Source organism: Eschscholzia californica, unplaced genomic scaffold (genome assembly GCF_041429995.1).
Source record: "Eschscholzia californica isolate CP2 unplaced genomic scaffold, dmEscCali1.0.p SCAF_5, whole genome shotgun sequence".
Classification (NCBI taxonomy): Eukaryota; Viridiplantae; Streptophyta; class Magnoliopsida; order Ranunculales; family Papaveraceae; genus Eschscholzia; species Eschscholzia californica.
The window spans coordinates 44942018-44965468 of NW_028238472.1; the positions used below are offsets into that span (position 1 = coordinate 44942018).

The 23451-nt window shown below is 36.5% G+C and overlaps 2 protein-coding genes across 2 annotated transcripts; both read left to right on the forward strand.

The window, feature by feature from the left end:
* Nucleotides 1-6402: 6402 nt before the first annotated feature.
* Nucleotides 6403-10689, forward strand: LOC147539627 (protein ALTERED PHOSPHATE STARVATION RESPONSE 1-like). The gene is made up of 4 exons (XM_086638788.1): nucleotides 6403-7736; nucleotides 8261-8436; nucleotides 9025-9248; nucleotides 9756-10689. The coding sequence occupies exons 1-4, from the start codon at nucleotides 6668-6670 to the stop codon at nucleotides 10552-10554; spliced, it is 2268 nt and encodes a 755-aa protein (XP_086494914.1). The 5' UTR covers nucleotides 6403-6667; the 3' UTR covers nucleotides 10555-10689.
* Nucleotides 10690-16555: 5866 nt separating this feature from the next.
* Nucleotides 16556-21628, forward strand: LOC147539628 (uncharacterized). Its single transcript, XM_086643699.1, has 4 exons — nucleotides 16556-17430; nucleotides 17857-19571; nucleotides 20567-20642; nucleotides 21386-21628. Exons 2-3 carry the CDS (start codon nucleotides 18984-18986, stop codon nucleotides 20639-20641), a joined length of 663 nt encoding a protein of 220 aa, XP_086499825.1. The 5' UTR covers nucleotides 16556-17430; nucleotides 17857-18983; the 3' UTR covers nucleotide 20642; nucleotides 21386-21628.
* The last annotated feature ends 1823 nt before the right edge of the window (nucleotides 21629-23451 follow it).

Consider the following 23451-nt stretch of genomic DNA (forward strand, 5'->3'; position numbering starts at 1 on the left):
TAGTAATTACATGATATTGATATATCATCAAGATATGATAAGCACGATAACCGCATAAGTTAAACCTTTACCTACCAAGCAAAGGAGCCTAAAGCCCAACTAACATGCCAAATAACCTAAAGTCCGACTAACTCAATAACTGCGGATTTCCTACTTCTCCGGGAATCGAACCTGGAACCTCCAAGATTTTGGAATATGTACACTACCAACTGTGCTATCAGTTCGGTGAATTGGAATTAGTTGGGGTATCACTTTTACGGGTTATCAATAACAACATATCATGGGGTAAAACCCTTCACAAAGAAGAGATGGGCTATTTTAAGACCTCTATTGATGGGTCATTAGTGGAGAAATAGAGAAATTAAAGAGGAAGTAGAAGACAAAGAAAGAAGATAAAGATGACATAAAGAAGGTGAAGATGAGAGAAAAAAAAAAGATGAAGATGAGGGTTTTTCATTGATGGGGTGGGCAGGCCCTTAACCTACCTGCCTACAAATGCCAAAAGAAAAAAAAAAGAGCTTTTGATTAACGCGCGGCTCAATGATGGATTAAGTAGGAAGGGTTCCAAAAATTAGGATCTTAAGAACAATTTACAACAAATTTTGGGCTTGTTTGGTAAATGTAAAACAAATGGAACCGTAGGTGGCCCGTTGCTGGTTTTTTTGTCGAGATGGTTTAAGACGATTTTCTCGCTTTACGATGATGACTCCTCCGATTCCCATACGAAAGTAAAATTAGGGGTTTAACCGTTTACTGAGGGAATCCTAAGAAGCCAAAGTAAAAAAAATGGGAAAAGTCAAATGTCTATGAATATCTCTCTATCTCTCTTACTTTGGGATATTGTGGGTATTTAAGTTAACAATTAGTTAAAACTTTATAACTTGAACTTTGATCAATACTCAAACATGAGGATTTGGAAGAGCTAACGTACTAAGAGCATATCTAGTGAGACGCTTAAGCAATATTGTAAACCTCTTTTTTGTCGAGAAAACTGTGAAAACACTCCATATCATGTGAGACTTAGATTCTAGACTTTTGCATTTTAATTTCTCAAGTCCTAATTAGTCTTAAGACAGTAGGAGGTTTAAGTGGAGATGATTCAAGAGTTACTTCTATGAAGATGTCACTATTATATCAACCAACATAGTACGCAAACTTACAGTGACTCGTACTTGACATGATTTGCGAGTTATTTTCAGAAACAAAACATAATTTACTCCGACTATGAGTTATAATGAGCCATTGTTTTAATTGCTCTCATTAATGGTCACATCACCATACTCACTCTTCAATCATCCTATGGAATATGTCTTGATAGTAATTAGTGATGAGCCGAATTTATCTTGACTATCTATCTCATTTCTCCCTGCCCCAAATCTCCCACTTCATTCTCTCATAAGCTTTTTCATACCCCAAAACATACTACTTCGATATAGTAAGTTGCTCAAATGCCTTTTAAAAAAAGACATATCGAAAATATGTTATTAGTTAATAAGAAGAGTGACTGTGACAAAAATAGACGACATATTGTGAGATAATTTGTGAACATACATATTCATGTTATTCTATGATCGGACATATTTCTTATATTATACTATGAACTTATGAGAATCATGATGCATAATAGTCTCGCAACAATATATTAGTCAAATCTGTAATAGGAGAAAAATCTTATAATAATGTTTGCCAAACCTCATACAAATTTTCTATCTATCATTTTCAAATATCTAATGTTGTTCTTTTAAGGTTGCTTTTTGTTTTGCAATTTTATAAATTTTAATGCTGCCTTCCAAATATGGGATGCTTTCACATATGGACACCTACAACATCTCACTTATTCAACTATATTTAATGCTTCATTTGGACCCCCCTTGGTCGGCCCATATAAACTTACTCTTTTAGTGTTTAATTCCAACCATAAAACCAGAAAAAGATTACTCATTCTCTTTTCTCTCTCTGATATATTAAAATTGTTATTTCAAACAAGAATTTGTAAGGCCATACATGTCACTGTGATATACTTTTTAATTTACTTGTTTTAAGGCATAATGTCATTAATAAAGAAGCATTTAATTAAAATACATATGAGATATAATTCCAGAATGTATCCTGGGATTTGATCTTGCCCAGCTTGCTAGTGCATCTGGCTGTCTATTCCTTGATCTTGAGATGTATGATATCTAATGTTGAATTGCTTTTCGAGTTGATGTATTTGCTTTATTTGGAGATTGGTTTGTCATTGAAGGGTTCTCTTCACTATATTTAAGAAGTGAATGATATTCTTATTGTCAATATTGATACAGGTGAACTTATAGTGCCGCTCCGATGCCCATTTGATCACTTCTAGTACAGTTTTAGCTTCACTTTCTTCACTTGTGTGAACCCTGAGTTTGGTTATTTTAGCCGCAATGAAGTTAGCATTATGATCATAAATGATTAGGCATATACTTGTGATAGTCCCGCTCACGAGAGTGTCCGGAACCTAGGCTATAGGTGTACGCCTCAAGCTTAATAAGTGTCGAGGCCTTTTGGGAGAATTGTAGAGCCTTCACCAAGAACAAAATCTCGTACTTGCGCGAGGTGTCTAAAGTGGGGACAATATCAATGACTTTTAGGGCTCGATGCATTACAAGTGGTATCAGAGTCGAGGACGATTCTTCGTCGAGAGTGGGGGGATTGTGATAGTCCCACATCTCTCACGAGAGTGTCCGGAGTCTGGACTATAGGTCACGCTCAAGCTTAATAAGTATCGAGGCCTTTGGAGGGGGTTGGCTCGTGGTGCATTCGGCAAGAACAAAACTCTGTACCAGTGTGAGGAAAGTGGGGACAATATCGACAACTGCTAGGGTTCGGGGTGTCACAATACTGATGTTCAAAGAAATTGATTTTCATATCTTTGTTAGTACATTTTTGTCAAAAAAATTGAGCCACTTCACACCAAATGATATCATATGGTCGATTTGTTGGTGATGTGGTGGTTATGGTTGTTAATGAGTACATAAAATCTTATCTGAATAACTAATGAAGTTTAAGAAGTTAGCATAGCTATCTAGAGTCTTTTGACAGACAACTATACTGTAGACGGTGCGACCAAACATCTCCAGATGTGAACCTTGACTTACGTTCCCTGGGCCGGAAATATTCCTTCTACAAGATAAGTCTAAATCAAGGGAAGAAGACAACAATCCTCATCATACGTGGCATGATCTTCGAGGACCTCAAGGATATATAGCCCAAAAGGAAAAATATCCCATATTCCTTAAGACTTGTCGAGAAAGAAGATCGACTTCCTTATCACATCTCCTTCCCTTTTATGTGACCCACTCAAGAGTCCATACAAAAGGATCAATCATCACCTTAAAGGTACGATTTGCTGCACCACTTTTCCATGATCCATAAAACTCCCTCGAGTTGTTATAGAACATCTAACTGATCAGGAGCGGATCCAAGGGGGTGCGAGGGTGTGCGGCCTCACCCCCTTGATCATCTCGAAAAATATAATAATAGTTGATGATACATAAAATAGTCAACCGTTGACTGACGTCAAGAAGTCAAGAAAATACCAAAAGTCCAACGGATCAACCCGTCTCAAGGAAACAAGACCGCTGAGCCCGTAAAGGTCTGCCACCTAAGCTCGAAATCGGGATGTCGGCAAGATCATCTAAAGGAGCTCCAACCATGCCTCAAACATAACTAGGTCTGCCCTGGGATTCAAAGGAGAGCTGGGGGTCCACGTAAGCGAGACCGGTGCCTTACGCCCTGGACATGGAAAGGCAGAAGCGCGCCGCACGCTTACCAACTTAATTCCAAAGCTTCTTAAAGATCTCAGTTGGTTAAGATCTTAGGTGTTTGATTAACTTGGGCTTCAAGAGTCTCAAAAGGAGAAACTTCTCCTAGAAGATCTATCATCTCAGCAGGATATCTACGAAGGATCCTCAAACGGAGGAACTTCTAATTATCCTAGACACGAGATAAACTCAAAAGGAAACCCTAACTACGAAATAGTAGTTTCAGTACAACACGGTGGATCCGAACTGCCTCAATCTCACCGTCTATCATAGTCGGTCTGAAGCAGCCTATAAAAGGGCATCTCATCACCTTCAACAAGGTACGCTCCCAAATGATCAATACTTAACACTTTAATTGCAAACGACAATCTGATTGTCTTAAGTGTCACAGAGGTTTCCAAACTCTTTGCAAGTTTCCCCCAGGTTTCCAAGAAGATGAGCGAGAGCTAAAGGAGCAGTATTACTCATTCAGATTCATCCATCCATACGCCGATCAACCACACTTGTTCCAACATTAAGTCTCTGTTTCCTGACTGATAACCGGGACTGACGATTTTGACATCAACAGTAGTCATTTTTTTAATATATATATATATATATATACATATGTAACATATATAGCTAATCACGTGTAAACCAAACATCAGCTAACACCCCAACTTAGTGGTAGGGGTGTAGGTTCCTACTGTGGAGGAAACCTGAGGTCGAGGATTTGAGGAAAACCCGAGGCATACCTTAGGTCTCTTTTGTTTTGCAGGTCATCAGAGCATTCTGAAAACAACATCCCCCTCTTTTCTGCCAACCTGTGTGAGGCATACATCAAAGCATTAAGCACTCCAGTTCCTGGTTTCATCAGTTTGACTACAACAATGAGAGACTTGAGTATCTCTATTTTCAACAACGATTGCTAAACGTTCACAAATTAGACTTGAAAGACAACATAAAGCTCACTATAACTCTCAACCTCTCGAACATTCACAAACTGAACAAAGACCGAAAAGAGAAGTCCTTAAGAACCCACAACCTCATGATCGTCATCACTCAAACCCAATTCACGAACTCTACCGGAAAATAACCTAAACGCTCAGAGAAACACGGTCCTCTTCCTTTTGCCAACCTGTGCGGTGGGTGAACCTGTTGTGACTGGTGATCTAGTTTCTGACTTTATTATTGGTAATGGTGAAGAAGATAGATGATTGTTAAGTGATTCTACAATATTAAAAAATTAAGTAGTTCAAAAAAAGGAGAAGGCCTCTTTCTTCCTCATGAAATCAAAGAAACATCTAGTCTCCTTGAAATTACTGTGACCATAACAAAACCTTACCATAGCAATGGCCTTTTATAACTAGGAAGACTGAAGTAGGCCAGACCAATAGAGTAAAGGGTGCTTCTAAAGACACCGGGCCAAAAGGCTGTTAGCATCCATCTCTATTAGCACCAGGCCCAACCACTCTTTTCTCTCTTAGCACCGTCTAACTATGTAGGCACCGGTCAAAGTGGAGTTAACCCTAACCCCTCCCTCATCAGTCATCTCTCACAAAATCTGAACCGAATTCAACAGTTTCTCTCTCTAAGCTTTGAACAACCGAACTTCTACTCGAATTGCTCATAATCACACGAATCTCTCTCAAAATATCTCTCTAGAATTCACCCGCCACCTCATCAAAGATCAAGTCCTTCCTTTTGCATTTCATCATTATTTTACATTCCCTCTCTCTTGAATTTGGTCGGTTTTTAGAGTAAACATTTGGATTTAACTCGGAGAAATAGTTCCAGCTATTTGAGAGTGGGGGTTTGAATTAGAGAAGAAATGATGGAGATTTAGTAAAGTAAAAGAAATTAAACAATACCTAAAACTTGATTTCTTCCTCTGATTCATTCTACAGAAAATTATAGAAGAAGATGAAAGGGTCACAGAAAGATTCACCAGATAAATTAATTTGGGAACAAATGGTAAATACAAAAAGTCCTTCAGGTAATTCCATCACTGTATCTTCTTCTTCTTCTTCTTCTTCTCCAACTAGAGTTCTTCCCAAATTAATGGTCTGGTTTATTATTTTTGTTTCATTAACATATGTTGTTTACACATTAAAACTTATTTCTTCTTCTTCTTCAAAACCCTGTAACATTGAAGGCCCATTTAATGATCTTCGCTGCCTTTCGATCTTACCTTAAATCACCAACAATAATAATTTCTCCTCTTCAAACTCCATTAATGGTGAAAATAAAGCTCTGGGTAGGAACAAAACCCTTTCATTAGTTGAAAATATCCCAAAAAAAAAACAGGGTTGAACCACATTGTATTTGGAATAACAGCTTCATCAAATCGGGAATAAAGGAACTATATAAAACTATGGTAAACGTCACCCACATTAAAAAAAAAACAGGTGCTTACAGAAAGCTCGGGTCAATGGCCCGGCGCCTTTAGAAGCGCCCGAGAGTAATCGAGTGGTTGACACCATACTGTGGGCCCATGAGCCCAAGTGATAATCTAATGGTTGGACAGTAAGTGGGCCCAAGTGAGTGGTAAATCTCAAAATGTGGACCCACAAAAGTTAAAAAAATGTGCTGCAAAACTATACAGCATACATGTGGTTAGGGAGAAGGACCACTCACTCTTTCAGCATCTACTACTACAATACTTGCAGTGTGTGTTCTCTCTCACTCTCTTCTTCTTTCTCTCTCTAAAAAAACTCCTCTGTATTTTCCAAGGATTTCCAGATAGATAGAGAGAGAGAGAAAGAGAGTGGAGTGGTTTTCAACTCAGACTCTGAAGAAACCAAAAAAACCCAAATCTCATTTTATGATTTTCTAGCTTCTTCTTTAAAAACCATTTATAGAAACCCTACCTACCCAAATCAAGATCAGAAAAAAAAAAAATGGGTTGTACCCAATCTAAGATCGAGAATGAAGAAGCAGTAGCAAGATGTAAAGATCGAAAACATTTCATGAATAAAGCAGTAACAACTAGAAATGAGTTTGCAGCTGCTCATTCTGCTTATTTAATGGCTTTGAAAAATACTGGAGCAGCTCTTAGTGATTATTCTGAAGGTGAAGTTAATGATCTTCTCCGGCCATCTATAAATTCCCACCACCACCTTCACCACCACCCACAACCCGCCCCTCAACCTACTTATGAAAACTTACCTCCACCTCCTCCCCCACTTCCCAACTTCTCACCTAGCCCTCTCAAACGTTCATTTACCATGCCTGAATTTTCCATCCCTAAACCAGACTTCAAACCCACTGACACCATTCAAGAAGAAGAAGATGACGATGAAGATGATGATGGTGGTGGTGGTGTTCATGGTGATGAGGACGATCATGACAATGCCGGCGAACTAAATCACCGGAGAAGCCGCGGACGGGGTGGTGGTAGTCATGGTGGTGGTGGTGAAGGAAATGCAGAAACGACAAGGCCACCACCACCTCCTTCACCACCTCATACTCCACCAGGAAATCCAGTACCACCTCCTCCACCTGACTCTAAGGGTATGACTTGGGATTACTTCTTTTCAATGGATATGCCTCCTAATTTAAGTGAAAATGATGAAATTAGACCTTCTGATGTTGATGAAAGTGATGGTGGTGGGTATCATAATAATGGGTTTCAAAGATCAGAAATGGATGTTCATGAAAATGGGGGTGGTGGTGGGATTGGTAGTACTAGTAATAGTAATGAAGTGGAACCTCGAACACCGGAGAAGGTGATTGTTGAACTCGACGAAATGACACCCACACCTGTGAAGAAACCAAAGCAGATTGTTCATTCTAATACTGCTCCTCTTGAGAGGAAACAGGGAAAAGGAGGACCAAATCTTAGTTTATTGCAGGTCTTTAGTTACCTAGATGATCATTTCCTGAAAGCTTCAGAAAGTGCTCAAGAGGTGTCTAAGATGCTCGAGGCTACTCGGTTGCATTATCACTCTAATTTCGCTGATAATCGAGGTATAATTTCCTTCATTTCTCTTTTTCTTGCAGATTTGATTGATTTTATGATTTGTGGGACTCTTTGGTTGCTGGTTCTGGAGGAAGAAAACATAAAAAACATTACTTGATATGTTTAGGCATAACATCTACATTGTTTACTTTTGTTAAGATCAGTTTTGTTTTTCCTTAAATTTTGATTAAAAATTCGAGTTTTATGTTACACAAGAATCGGAATTTTAAAGAGAACAAATCCAAATTATGCTAAGATAGTAAATTTCAGATGCTTGATGTATTTGAATGTCGGTAGTACTATATAATTGACGATGAGTTCAGAAAGTGTAGAGTTGGGATTCTTGCTTGATACTGAACATGGAGTACAACAATGAATTTACAACTTAGATGTTTCTCCCCAACTAAATAGCAAGAAGACTGAACAAACTTGTATTCATTTTTGTTCGTTGAATTGATTTGTTACTTTTTGCTGAATTAATATTTTGTACAATGTGATAGATACAATGCGATTGATAATGCTGTTTTTACAGGTCACATTGATCACTCAGCAAGGGTTATGCGAGTTATTACATGGAATAGGTCATTTAGAGGTATACCCAATGCTGATGATGGGAAGGATGATTTTGATTCAGACGAATACGAAACTCATGCTACTATTTTGGATAAGTTGCTTGCGTGGGAGAAAAAGCTTTACGATGAAGTGAAGGTTCGTTGTTCCAAGTTGGTTCTATCATCTGCCTATCATCTGTTTCTTTATCCTTCCTGCAGGCCATGGAACACCCATCCATCAGGATATGAAAAATCATTTGCTCTTCTTTAGTAAATTCTTTTTGCCGTGTTTGGTACTCAAGTTCTTTTATAATTGTATTGAAAACTCGAATACTCTTGTCAGATACTCAAGTCACTTCAGTGGGTAATGTGTGATACTTTGTGTGTACATCTTTTGTAAACTTGCATATATTTATTCTTTTCTTTGTTAAAAAGAAGACCTAATTACATAAAATGTATGTATGTGGTCGTTATCTAGTACCTGCCTTGTACTCTTACCAGATACAAGTACCCTTACCAGTGTCCATGTACATAGGAACGGCATTATACATTTTTTCGTGTTGTTTCTAGGATTTTTTTGCTCCGTACAGACCACAGTTTAGAACTGTTTCGGTTGGAGTAATTGTTAATTAAGGAGTGTCGCTCTGTAAATTGACTGTCATATAAATGTTCTTCTAAACCATAATTCTGCTAATATTTTACCGGGTAATTTTTTATCTCAATGAGGTTGTTTTATTTTGAACAGACAGGTGAGCTTATGAAACTTGAATATCAGCGAAAGGTTGCCTTATTGAATAAACAAAAGAAACGTGGCGCCAGTGCAGAATCACTTGAGAAGACAAAAGCTGCTGTTAGTCATCTACATACAAGATATATAGTTGATATGCAGTCCATGGATTCAACAGTTTCGGAAATAAACCGCTTGCGTGACAAACAGTTATATCCAAAGCTCACTGATCTTGTTGATGGGTATGTTACAAAATTATTTGTGGAAAGTAGGTAAACATTATTCAATCTTAAGTAGCAGGTTGAAATTGTGCTAAAATACTTTTCTTCGCGACTTGGAGTGGCGACAATAATCCATATCTTTACTGTGCATTTTAGTCGCTACCAGTCCTTCATGAACTATCTTTTGTTTCCGTAATCGTATGATGTCAACTTAATGCAAAGATCTGATTTTCTAGCATTATACTGTTATAGACTCGGAACGATTTCATTGAGTCAAAATCCAATTCCATATTGAATAGCCGGGCGGTTAAGTTTGTTCTCATCTGTTCCTTTCCCTCCCTCTGGCTCCACATACTGAAAATAGCTGTCTTTCTCCAACCATTTGGCCCATTTGTGAAGATTTGGTTCCTAATCCTATGGCTTCAAACTAGTTCGACTCTGTAATATGTATCAACGATTACCCATATTCTAATATGTATTTAGTACTTCATTCAGAATTATCTGAGAACCCTTATTATTTAATTGCAGGATGGTTCAGATGTGGGAGACAATGCACGAGCAGCACGACAAGCAACTGAAGGTTGTTGCAGATCTCAGATTTGTTGATCTAACCCAAACCCCCAAGGAAACAAGTGAACAGCATCATAAACGAACAATCCAATTGTGGGAAGTTGCTCAAATGTGGCATTTACAGTTCGAAGAGCTCGTCGGTCATCAAAAGGAATATATTCAAGCTCTTAGCAGCTGGTTAAAACTGAATCTCATCCCAATCGAGAGCAGCTTAAAGGAGAAAGTATCATCCCCACCAAGAGTAGTCCACCCCCCAATCCAACCTCTCTTACAAGCCTGGCACGAATACCTTGAGAAACTTCCGGCCGAATTAGCGGGAAGTGCTATATCTAGTTTTGCAGCTGTTGTTAAAACCATGAAAATCCATCAGGAAGAAGAGATGAAGTTGAAGGAGAAATGGGCAGAAACCAACAAAGAGTACTTGAAAAAGAGTCGGGCTTTTGAGGACTGGTATCATAAATATATGCAGAAAAAAACTCCACCAGATGAAATGGACCCAGAAAGGACCGAAGATCCAAACGAGAAAGACCCAGTTGCAGAGAGACAATTCTTAGTAGACAGCTTGAAGAAGAGATTAGATGAAGAAAGTGAAGCTTACCAAAAACATTGCAGGCAAGGGAGAGAGAAATCGTTAGCGAGTTTCAAGACACACTTGCCAGAGCTATTTCGAGCCATGGCTGACTTTGCCCTTTGTTGTTCTGAGATGTACAAGAACTTGCAGACAATCTCAAATTCGCAGAAAGCAGCAGGGGCATGAGAGTTGCTGCGTTCTTTTGTATAGTTTGTTGCAGAATCTATGCTTCTATTTAATCTTATTAACCTGTTTTCTCTTTGAAGTTTTTGGTTTTGGACAATAACAGTAGAAGTAAATTATGTCTTCTTTTTCTTGTCATCTCTTCTATCTTTTGCTCATGTGAAGATCAAGATCTATGCATCTCTTTCTCTTTTTGATTATTTATGAGAGTTTGAAAGATACTTGAATGAGGACTCAAGTGAATGCCATTAGGAATTTACAATTATAGAACTATGTGATTCTGTTATCTTACCATATTTGTCATAAAGATTATCATTATAAACTCTAAATAAAAAATGTCAACCATCCTAGTACTACTCTTGTCCAAGCACGCCTAGTTTCGAACTTTTGATAAAATGTGGTGCATAAGGACTTATTGGGTCGCATACATTAGTGTTTTGCGACGATTGTTACTTATTCGTATAGACTGAGTCCTAGCTTTTCGCGTCTCCACAGGTTTTTCATGACCCTGACACTAGAGATGCTCTTAAAAAGGAAATTTTAAGGACGCATCTTCTGCCATTCACATTTTTCACTTGACTTGGCCAATTTACTACGACGAAGTCAATTTTTGTTTGCACACACCAACTGTCGACCACCTTCTTTTCCATTTTCACCTTGGACCTTACTAACCACACCCGTCAAGTGTCCCCGCCCACCAACACCATCCCTGCCATTTTGGGCAAGGTTCTTCTGGTGAGTTAGTGGCAAAATAGGAAGGTGTGTGAATAATTATGGGTTTCGGTGGTGCGGATGAATATGTTGGTAAGCCCGATCTGGGAGTTGACTTGGGCCTGGGAGGAGGCAATTGACTTGGGCCTGTGAGGAGGCAATTGACTTGAGCCTATGGGGCCAAATCAAACTAGTTCGAGCTGTCTATGGTCGAAGCGTGTGTGCTCATAAGATGTACTTACCATGGAATCCACTAAAAAAATAAGAGTTAATTCCAATTTGGCCCTCAATTTGTGACCAAAGATCATAATTCCGTGAGTACTCAAACTTCACCGTCAATATTTATTTTTCCATTTTTATCCTTCTTTTCAAAAATATTACTTTTCTGTCATTTTCGTCTTTTTCTGATCGAAAAATAGTAGTTGGCAACGACTGACTAGCACCCCCGACGACAACTGGTCAACCGTCCGCTGGCGACTGATTTGAATTAAAAAAAAAATAATTTATTTTTCATATTTTATAAGCGAATGAAAATGCTAACATTATTTTAAATAGAAAAACAGTTAACTACTAAAACAAAAAAAACAGAAAACATAAAAGAAAACATTATTTTAAACTTTCGCAAATTGAAGTCTTTCTAATATTAAGTGGAGTAGAAAACATAAAAGAATAAAAAAAAAAAAAAGAAGGATTGACAGGTAAGGTTGGGTTGGGTCATCACATCAATAGGCAAGACGAGGGAATTCACTGACAGTCTAAACCATGTATCTCTGAGATCTCAAACTCAAGCATCATTTCATAGATATCAAATTCTCTTTCGCTCCCAGAGAATGCAACTCTAAAGCAAATGCGCTAGCTAAACGGAGACGGAAACATCTTTAGAAAAATATATGGAATGTAAATTAAGGTTTTCTTCTTGTAAGAACTTCGTTTTAAGTTTAATATATCTCATAAAAAAAAAGGTAAGGTTGAGTCGTTCAGGCATTTGAGAATCCTGAAATATCTTTCTAAAGCTAACTACGAGGGTGGGGGGGGGGGGGAGGGGGGGGGGGGGGGGGGTTAGTGGATTGAGATATTTCAAGATTGTGAAATATCTGGGGCATTCAAATCCAGACATTTGAGAATCATGAAATGTCCGAGGCACTCAAATCCAGACATTTGAAAGTCCTGAAAGGTCCGAGGCATTCAAATCTAGACATTTTTCAAATCCCCGAATGTCTGTGGCATTCAATTATTGACAAAATGTCTGCGGACTTTGGTAGACTTCATAGTTTGATGGATTTTGTGAAGGATTTGGGACAAATTTAGAGTCTAAAATGTCTTTAAAAAAACAAGAGACATTTGGAGTCTATCATGTAATTAAACAACAATAATAATATTAAAATAATAAATGTCTACCAAATATCTATCAATGTCGACATATATTTACAGATGTCTAAGAAAGTCGAAAAATATATTTTTGAAATGTTCATACAAATATATTATTTCACGTGATTAAACAATAATAATGTTAAAATAATAAATGTCTATTAAATGGTCCATCAATGCCCACAAATATTCACAAATGTCTACGAAAGTCGAAAAATATATTTTTAAAATTTTCATACAAATATATTATTTCATGTGATAAACAATAATAATAATATTAAAATAATAAATGTCTACTAAAGACGGAATATTCCCCTTGATTCTGTCAAAAGGGAGTCCAAAGTGCAACACTGGAAAAAAGGAGTCCAAACAGCAAGTCAATTATACGAAAGGGGTCCAAACAGCAAATCTCCCAAATACATACTTGATCTTATGTTTAAAAGTGACGATAATGGTGTATCTTACGTGTAAGCATAATTTTTTCTTTAGTTATGTTAATTTCTTAATCAGGTGTAACTCATGTGTTTCTAACACGTTCGCATATATAATGTAGAGTCCATGGGTATATAGTCCAAAATAATGTTCAAAAAGGGTTTAGGATCCAATCTTCCCAATAAATAGATTCTTAGTCCTTTTACCATATAGACATAAAAACCCTCGCTTTCTAAAACATAGTCCCGTCAATGTCTCACCTTCATATTTCACGGGTTTTTTATTTGGGGGCAGAAAGAATCTGGAAAGGCAAGATTTGGACGTGATTTGGGGGGTTTTATAGGAAGTAACGGATCAAGGATATTTTCCAAAACAGATTTGGAAAATGGATATTTTCCAAAACAGATTTTCTCTCTCATCCTTTCAGATTTGGAAACCAAATCTATATATCACTTTCTCTCACTTAACTTTCAGATTTGGAAAGAGTATATTTTCTGAGATCAATTAGCGTGATTTGTGGGTTAATATTCAAAACATATATATCAACTTTCTCTCACTTAACTTTCTCTCACTTAACTTTCGTTTTTACTCATACATAAATACACATCGAATACAAATTATGAAACAAGTTCGTAAATTATGTGTTATTTATGACGAGGAAACCATCGTTTGTCATGTATACAACGTAATTTATCATATGTATGTGTGGCATGTCCATTATGTACCATTGAATACTTAGATTATTTTCTAACATAAATTACTTGTTTTTTACGCGTACATGTCCATTATGTACCATAAATTATGGTAACATGTTAGGAAATGTAAATCTGAAATCATGTTTTTTGTAATAAAGTATGTGATTTATCATAAATTATGTATATATAAATTATGTATACTGTATAGTAAATAACACAACCTTTGTACAACTGAAATGAAATTTTATTGAACAATAATCTGTGTTTTATTGTAAATGAAAATAACATAGTAGACTAGGTAACTTAAAAACAAATTCCGTTGGAATGTTGTCCGATCTCTCGATCCTTACTGTCTTTGGTCTTCCAGGTCTACGGCGAATCAAACATGGTAGTGTATTTGACTCTTCATTAAATGTACGTGGTTCATCAAAGTTAGGGGCAGGACTTATATGTTCCTTGTAAGTCTTCACATAAGACTCTGTTATCCACACAGGATCATAGAAACAATCTTCTTCATCGTAATTTATACTTCTATAGTTTATGTGATGATTCCGTAGGAAATTCCATCAATGCTGGTTTACTACAAGAAAAAAAAACATGTACATTAGTTAGAAAAATTTATAATTTATCATAAACGACATTAAACAATGAATATATTATCCATAATGTTTGATAAACTTCAACATGTGTTGGAGATAAATAGTATTTTAGTTTGAATCACATTGACATTGTAATATAACACAAATATGTGTAATTTGCTATAAATTACATGTACTGTTTCAGATATTACTCAATTATACGTACTTTATGAATAATTAAACATTCTTTTTAAATAAGGCTGCTAAAGTATGTATAACTGTTAACAGATTACATACATTTTACATTCTGTTATACAGTTGCAATACGGCCAAAATTGGCATAATGTACTTTAAAGTATGAAAAATTTAATACGAATTACTTATAATGTACATTCTGTTAAGAGGAACCGTACGGAATAATATCTTGATAAAAAATTGTACGGATGCAAAGTTCTGATGTGAAGAAATGTTAGAAAATCAAAAACCTAATATCAGAAAATCAAAAATCTAAATTACAAATCTGAAATCTTCTGTATGAAAAAGAGAATGAAAGATGTTTCAGTTTTAGAAAAAGATCAAAATCTGGTTTGTAAACAAAATAATTAAAACGATTTATTATCAATAGGAAAACTAAATCTAATGAAATATGATATGATGATTCAATGATAAAGTGATTACAACCATTTATAAACAAAATCATATAAATGTTAGAAGATGTTAAGCGAAAACATAAATTTGAAAGATGGTTTCTTACCTTATAATAAGATGAAACTGTAGATCTTGAAAATAAACTTGATATGAAGAGATATAAATGGAAATGGAGTTCTGAGCTTGTGCATTGGATTAGAAGACGAATGTTTGAATAACAATCTAATGAAGATGAAACAAGATTTCTGAGTTTAATGGAGGTTTTGTTATGTGAATCGGATTTAGAAAGAGAGAATAAAGAAGTTTCGGTTACTGAAAATAATGGATCACGTTTCTTTGTTTAGAAACGTGATTGGAGAGGGAATGTGGGAGATAAAAATGGAAGATCTTTATGGATTTTGAAGATAAATCAGTTATAGTATATATTTTTTTGTTTAGAAACGTGATTAGAGAGAGAATGTGGGAGATAAAAATGGAAGAAGATCTTTATGGATTTTGAAGATAAATCAGTTGTAATATATATTTTTTTTGTTTAGAAACGTGATTGGAGAGAGAATGTGGGAGATAAAAATGGAAGAAGATCTTTATGGATTTTGAAGACAAATCAGTTATAATATATGAGAAAGGTTAGATTAGGAATTATGATTTATTTGGTATTCTAGGGATTTGTGTTTTCTCTCTAGATGAGACCAAATGGACTAGATATCCATTTATATTATTATTTTGGTTTTGAAACCCTTTATAGGATTGTAGAGGACTATATCTCCTATTCGGACCCGTTTTTTGGGCTATAAACTCAAAAATTATATAATGTAGCTACCTTTCCTGAATAATGAAGAGGATTGACTTCCTCTCCTTAATTATGGATCTTCTGAATTAAACATAAGCATAAATTTCCTCGTCCATGTTGTCATTTTTTATTGGTATTCAGTAGTGTGACACGTAATAGCTAAATTTCCTATTTATAACTTATTTAGCACCACCCAAACAAATTATTTTTTCTAGAAGTTTAAATTGTTTTTTTGTAGATTTAGAAAATGAAGCCCAAGAATATTGAAAGTCTAGTTATACTAGTGGGAGAAACAGGACATGGGAATGAAAAAGATAGTTGCATATTGACATCAGTAGTGACAAGAAGAGATAAGGTTCTTCAATTCTCACAAAATGAACTCGTGGTGGAATCCTATAGCCCTCAATTATTAAAAGCAAGTGCATCTTAGTCGTTCATCACTCTCACTTTTCTAACTTATCTAATCCAAATCATCTCCTACCTTGAAGCTCGTGCCCTTTTCCTTCATCGCCTTTCGTGTTGGAAACATCTTCTAATGCGAACTCGAGAGTACTTTCCAAGAGAAATGTTCAATACCTTGACAAAACATGCGAGCACAGGCCGAATGCTGATGTGTCATCTTTCCATTGTTCAAGAAATTTTTTATCTCTTCATGCCAAATTAATGGTAGGACGACATGTCAACACTTGGTTTCTGTCGATCTGTTTTTATCGGGTTATTTGGGATTTATGTCTTTTCAAGTTCTAAGTCAGGTCTGACACCACACATACCGTTTCTTCAGTTGTTTGCCAACTTCGTAAACCCCACCAAAACTCATCCAAATATAGCAATCAAATTTTAAACCACTTGATCTAATCAAACTTTTCTATCCTCACACAAAGCTTTTTAAAATTTAGCAAGCTATCTAGTTAGATTCTCTCTCTCTCACACACATATAAATAGGGGTTTCTCTCATCAAAGGGAATTTGCACTCTTGGTTTTAGTGTTACTCTTACTTGACTTTTTTTTTTTACTTCATATTGATAAAAATGAGTTCTAATGGTAACATTAATGTAGTAATATCTCCTAAAGAAGACGATAATGGAAAAACGAGGGTGTCAGTGCCGACGAATACACCGAAGGGTCAATGTTTATGCTCTCCTACTACACATCAAGGTTCGTTTCGATGTAGGTTTCATCGTTCGTTGTCTTCAACTTGGAGGATGAAGCGATCTAAGTCTATGCCGGTTAATAGTTCATCAATCTCTCCCAAGTCAATTGAGTCTACATGAGATCAATGAGTATGTATATATAACATGAAATACTTGAATGAGTTTGAAAGTGTTTAACTTATAGTTGTGACTATTTTGTGTTATTGAGGTTTCTCTCTATCTCTACTTCAAAAAATACAACCATATATTCATGTAGTTTTGTGACTTGATTTTCTTAGCTATTGATCTCTCTCACCTCTCTAACGTGGGAGTTGAGAGCTCATGATCATTCATGATCATCCACCTTTACTTCGAGTAGATATAGACTTTGATGAACCAGAGTTGGTCTTAATTAATTTAGGGGTCAGCTTAATTTCCACCTCAAGTATTATCATGTTTAATTATATTTTACTCTCTAATTTTCATTTCACCCCACCCCCTCCAAGCCACCCACCATTTCTCTCTTTGTTCCTCTGTTGTTCACAAACATATCTCCTTCGTCTTAGGAGAATCGACTCCTCTTATTAGACAAAGGAGATTCGACGAGAGGAAAAAAAAATTCTGTCGGAACATAGAGAGGAGAGGGGGAAAAATGAAATCACCTTTCCTATCCTTTCTCCGGACCTCGCTACTAAAAAAAGACGTTTACTTCTTAAAATATCCTATATATGTAGGCAGGAACAGGAGAATGGGTCGAATTTATCCCGATGGGAGTAAGAGTAACAATACAATCTATAATGCTACAACATCAGGTATAGTAAGCAATCTATAATGGGGGTTAAAGATCAGGGAGATGAGGAGAAAGAAAAAAAATTGGTGGTGGTGATCGGTCGATCAGAGATGGTGGATGTGGTGGTGAAGGTGAAGAGATAAAACAAAGACATCAATTTTAGGTTTGAAAACTAAATTGTGTTCTGGCCTCCTGGGTTAAACCTGGTAGGATTAACTCTAATGGACTAAAACCTTCGTCATGCTTAACAAAGGTGATGCCCAAGAGGGCTGAGCGGTGGCCGTATTATATATAGGTGTGCTCTTATAACATGATCGGATGCTATCGATTCTAGACAATTTTTGGGTTTGGCCAGTCAAAAACGTGGAATGGATGCAGTGGTCTTCTTTTAATAAAGTATAGTGGTCCAACTCAACTTTCTCTCTAGAAAATAGACAATTCTCCTACCATGTGGCTCCACCTCATCTACCTTTTCTAATCTCTTACTAACTAAATTGTTAACTACTTCCAACAAAAAAAAAAAAAAAACTATAGTTAGATTTTACTCCGTATTCAAGATTTTTCGTATTATTGATGTCAAAAAGTAACTCCTTTGAATCTTTGAGTTATTGTTCTTTCGAGGGAGGGTTGTACCTGCAAAGACATTCTTGACGTCCAAGTCAATTCAATGTTGTAGGTTAAAAGATAAACAAGTGAAAGAAGTCATTTTGATATCCGTAGCTTTGTTTTTGATCGTTAATAGTTAACTACTATCAACAGAAAAAAATTTATATAATCAACTAAAGATTTGTTTCTCATCAAAAAAGAAAACTAAAGATTTGTTGAGAGAGAGGAAAAGGGTGTACTTGCAAAGACACTTTTGATACTCAAGTCCTCTTGTATCATAGGTCGAAAGATAAATAATTGAAAGACATTCATTCTAAATCTTGTAGCTTCGATTTTATCCGTTTCAATCAGTTGACTTTTTTCATTTGATTCTATATATTTTTCAGCCAATTCTTCTACACCATAATAGATTCCTAGAGTAATTTAGTTCACAACATCCATTACAACATGGCAAATGTATAGCCCTAAAATCCCCCTTTCTCTCCTATAAGTCCCATTAATTCGGAGTGTGCCCATACGGGTCATACCCACTACCAGGATCCAGGAGGTTTTATACTGACCTGTCCTTAACCGTTTGATTTTGACTTTCATTCCCAGTTTATAGCTGAAAAAGTCAGCACCTCTCTTAATCCTCCGATCAAGACCCCACCCACCACCGTCGCCGCCGCAACCACCTCCACGAAAATGGCAGCGAAAGGTGAACCAGTTGCTTTCTATTCACCTATACCTTCTCAACCAGATCCTAACCACCATTACCATCAAAATCCCAATCAAGACAACCACATTCTATTCCCTCTCCACCCACACCGCCGCTTCTTCAAATCCCTCCGCCGTTGCTTCCTCTGTCTTTTCTCTCTCACAATTCTCTCTCTCATCGTCTTCTTCCTCTACCCTTCCAATCCTACCCTTCAAGTAGTTCGTTTAAAACTCAACCATGTTCATATTCATAGACACCCATCTATTTCTCTTGATGTTTCAATAGCTTTAACAATTAAACTTCTTAATAAAGATCTTTACTTTCTTGATTATAAATCATTGGTTGTTTCAATTGGGTATAGAGGTAAACAATTAGGGTTTGTTAGATCAAATGAAGGACATTTGAAACCAAGGAGTTCTTCTTATGTTGATGCTACTCTTCAATTGAATGGAATTGAGATTCTTCATGATGTTTTTTACTTGTTAAGAGATTTAGCTAAGGGTTCAATTCCTTTTGATACTATTACTGAAATTGAAGGAAAAGTTGGGATTTTCTTTTTTGAAGTTCCCATCAAGGTAAACTAATCATTCAACTCAATTCAACCTTACTTTTTCATTTCTTATTCATGTTGCTTAAACTTATAGAATTCTACCCATTTTTTGAATACTCACTTTGGAGTGGGCAAGAACTTCTATGTTCCACAAGGGTGCTACTTGTTACTATAAGCCGTCCGAATTGGGCAAGAGTTGATTTTCCTATATCGAAGATGAATAAAAAAACTAGGATTTTTTAGAGGAATTGAAGAAAAATTATAATGAATGGGCATTCCTTGTTATATATAGTTATCTTGATTGATATGCTTGAAAATCCTTAGATAAAGAAATCCCTCTTGTGTATATGAATTATGATTTTGACATTCATGGGTTTTTAGGGTGGTGGTATTCCTCGTGTGTGGTCACAAGATGTTTGCGTCTTTTTGAAGTAATGGAGTTCGAGCATGGTTGATAGTTACATTCATCTTTTGTGGGTGATCTCATGGTAGTAGTAGGCTAGTATAGAAAATTATCGAAGTATGTAGTTTTCATGTCATTTTTCTCTTTACATCCTATTCTTATTCTCAATGCTTTTCCCATTTATGTGAGTTGTGTTGGTGCATAACCCGGTTTTTCCATGCCCCATTTTGTACTAAGTAAAGGAAATTTCCGGGGTTGAAATATTTTGGCTTTTATAACGCACAAGGCAAACATCTCCATTAGAAATTCAATGAGAACAAGGCGTGCCTATTCTTCCAAACTACTTAATGGGAGAATTATCTCTAAACTCTATCTAGATACGTTATTTGTTTATTTAGTCTATGGGTTCATATTCTTTCGCTTGAAAGCTATGAACAGAAGGTCAAAGTCTCTTTAATAAGTTTGGACGAGAGACTTTTATGCGCAAAAGCTTGTAAATCGTTTTATTTGGTGATTGTATTTGGCATCTAATTGATTGATCAAAACACAAGAAGAACATATTATGCAGAAACTAAAGAGAATATAATCACAGTAATAGATTTTTTAATTGTTATCAGGCAAAAGTTTCGTGCGAGGTGTTTGTGAATACTAGTAACCAAACAGTTGGCCACCAAAATTGCTACCCTGAGTGAGGTAAGAAATTACTCTTTTTGAGTTAACTCATATGTATCTTCCTGTTATTGTTTTAATACCTGAAATCCTAAGAACCGCACGTGCGAGTTCCACCGCATACGGCTCAAGTGGCGAAGGCCCTTCCCTTCGCGCTTGGTAAGCGCTTCGCTGTAGCCAAGCTTACTGCTAGCCTATCGGCTAGAGCCAAGCTTCGACCGCGACTGCTCGTCGCTTCTGGCCGCCTTATTCCGTCACCCGAGATCCAAGTCAGCACCGGCAAAGATCTCTTGATTCCTCGCGGCCGGGCCGGCTTGGAAGCAAGCTTACATGTGGGCTCTTACCATGCTATCATGTCAAAAGTCGATAGGATTTTTTAACAGTCTCTGCAGTTGGGCTCACGAGTCGGCTCGGATGTAGCCCAACTGAGTATGGGGACAGGGCCTAGTTTTGCCTTATCACTTTTTTGTTATTTTTCTTGCTTCATTTAGTTTTAGTTTCTTTTTACAATTAACTATAAATCTCTTAAAAATAAGGTTTGGCATAGTCCTTGGATAAGTGACTTTTGAATCACTCGGCATGATCCCCTCTAGAGCCTAGTTCGACAGCAGAACATAAATTTTGACTTGGGAAAATTAGCATTCTCATGCCTCATGTGCATTGTCGATTGAGAATTTTTAGTCACCAGTGTGATTGTAATCAAGTATGAGAGAACCTTGTATCTAACACATATAAACTCTCTTGTTTGCTTTCTTTGTGATTATTAGGGATTTGAAGGAAGATAAGAGAGTTGTTTGATGACCCATCAGGAAGCATGGAGCTTCAAGAAATATGTTTTCTTCCATAGTGTACAGTTGATTCATTTGTGTGTCTTTTTCAACACATCTCCTTACAGATGTTTGAGACATGTTAATGGTTACCAATGCCTTGTGGCAAAAATGTTTGGTAATGAATAAGATGGAAACTTTGTGAATAGATTTTTTAAAGAATGAAAAATGTTCTCAAACTTACAAGAATTTGTAATTCGAACAATTGTGAGTTGGGTCATAATCCTTTAGATGATGGGTCTATCATCCGGACGTGTTGATGGATTGAATTTGTTGATACGTGCTAGTGAATCTCTAGTAACGGCTGGGATGTAACCGTGTGTACAAGATAATTAACAAACGTCATGCGATTACTTTTTAGCCGTGTGATGATCCTTACACGTGTAGGTAGTAGTTGCGATGCACGTGCCGAATGCATTAGCCTTATGACCGATGTAAAGCATGGCTTTGGCGCTTGGAAGTTGGATTCGTGCCCCGCGAGGAAAAACTCACTCCTACGGCCATTTCGTGGGGTAATCAATCAGTGTAAACTCCCCGTTATCTGATGCGTGGATGGTAAACTAGGCTATTATAAGGCTCTGCTTTGGATATATAGCGCCTTCCAGGCGAGCTACCAACCTGTTGATGGGCCTTATATATTATCCTTACAAAGTGAGTAGATTCTGACGAGTATGTAACTTCCGTCATGTCTCTATGTTGAAGACTTTTGGCTTCGTGGGTTTTGAGGGCGCATCTTCATGCCAATATTTGGCCATACTACGAGAGAAAACTGTTATTTTTCCTAATGTTTATTGACCGCTGCTTCTTTTTCTTTCTTCTTCTTCTTCCTCTTACCAAGACGGGTCACCTTCTCTATTCAAACCAATATGTCTAAAAGAATATCTTTGGTCTTCCCTCCTCCTGACAGAATATCGATACGCCTATGTAGCTTTCCTGGGTAGATGACCCAGACAAATGGGGTATGGGCACCACCAGAATCACTGAAAGTAAGAGCCATGTGAGTTTTATGGGCATTCAATCGAATGTCTAATTTTTGACTCAGTCAATTGCTTTTGACCAATTTTCATTCTAAGCTATCACTTATTGTCATCAATGTACCGTTTTAAGATACCATAAGATTCAAAACCCTTGACTCAGACTCTAGTAGAAATAAATATCAGTTTCCGTCCAGTTAAAATAAGAAATGATAAAATTTGAATTCTGAATTCTACAATAAAAAATCGCCTACAAGTCATGAGCGCCGGTTAGACTTTAGAAAAGAACCAAAGAAAAACTATATTATTCATCCAAGAGCCTCCACACACACCTATTCTTACTTACTCTTCACATGTTAGAAGTGAGAAATTTTATTCTGCAAAACCCTAGCTAAGAATCATCATAGTCAAAGTGTAAAAAATTAAAATTATAAAAACTACTAAAAAGTCTGACATCTCAAATTAATTATCCAACTTTTAGTACTGGGATAACAAGAGTCCATGAGGAGATCTAATTAAAAGTAATTATAATCAAACTAATAATAAAAGGACCTACTTGTAATTTTGTATAATATTTTGTACAGTGGCCGACTACGCTTGACCAAATTACTCCTAGGGCAACCCACCAATCTGAAAGCTTTTCTTTCAAAAGCCATGGAGATGAATCTTGTCCCATGTGGACACATTCTTACTTATCTCTCTTTCTCTCTCTCTCCTCACGTGCATCATGTGATTCCTTTGTTGTTCTATGATGGATGATTCATCTTATAATTTGAAGCTGGTTTAGATCTCATTAATTAGTAATTTAACTAAACACAAATAAATATGAATGTGATTAGCCAACGGATTAGTGGTGTGTTACGACGTATTCTATAAGTGGTTTGGTGGGTGGAAGATCTTGTATGGAGATCAGATATATAATATGTCCGAGCTCGATCGAACCCACCCGATTCTCACTCCTAGATTTACTACATCTTTAACGCTACTTTGTTAGTTTTTTGATAAGGCCGTATGGAACTATACATATAACTG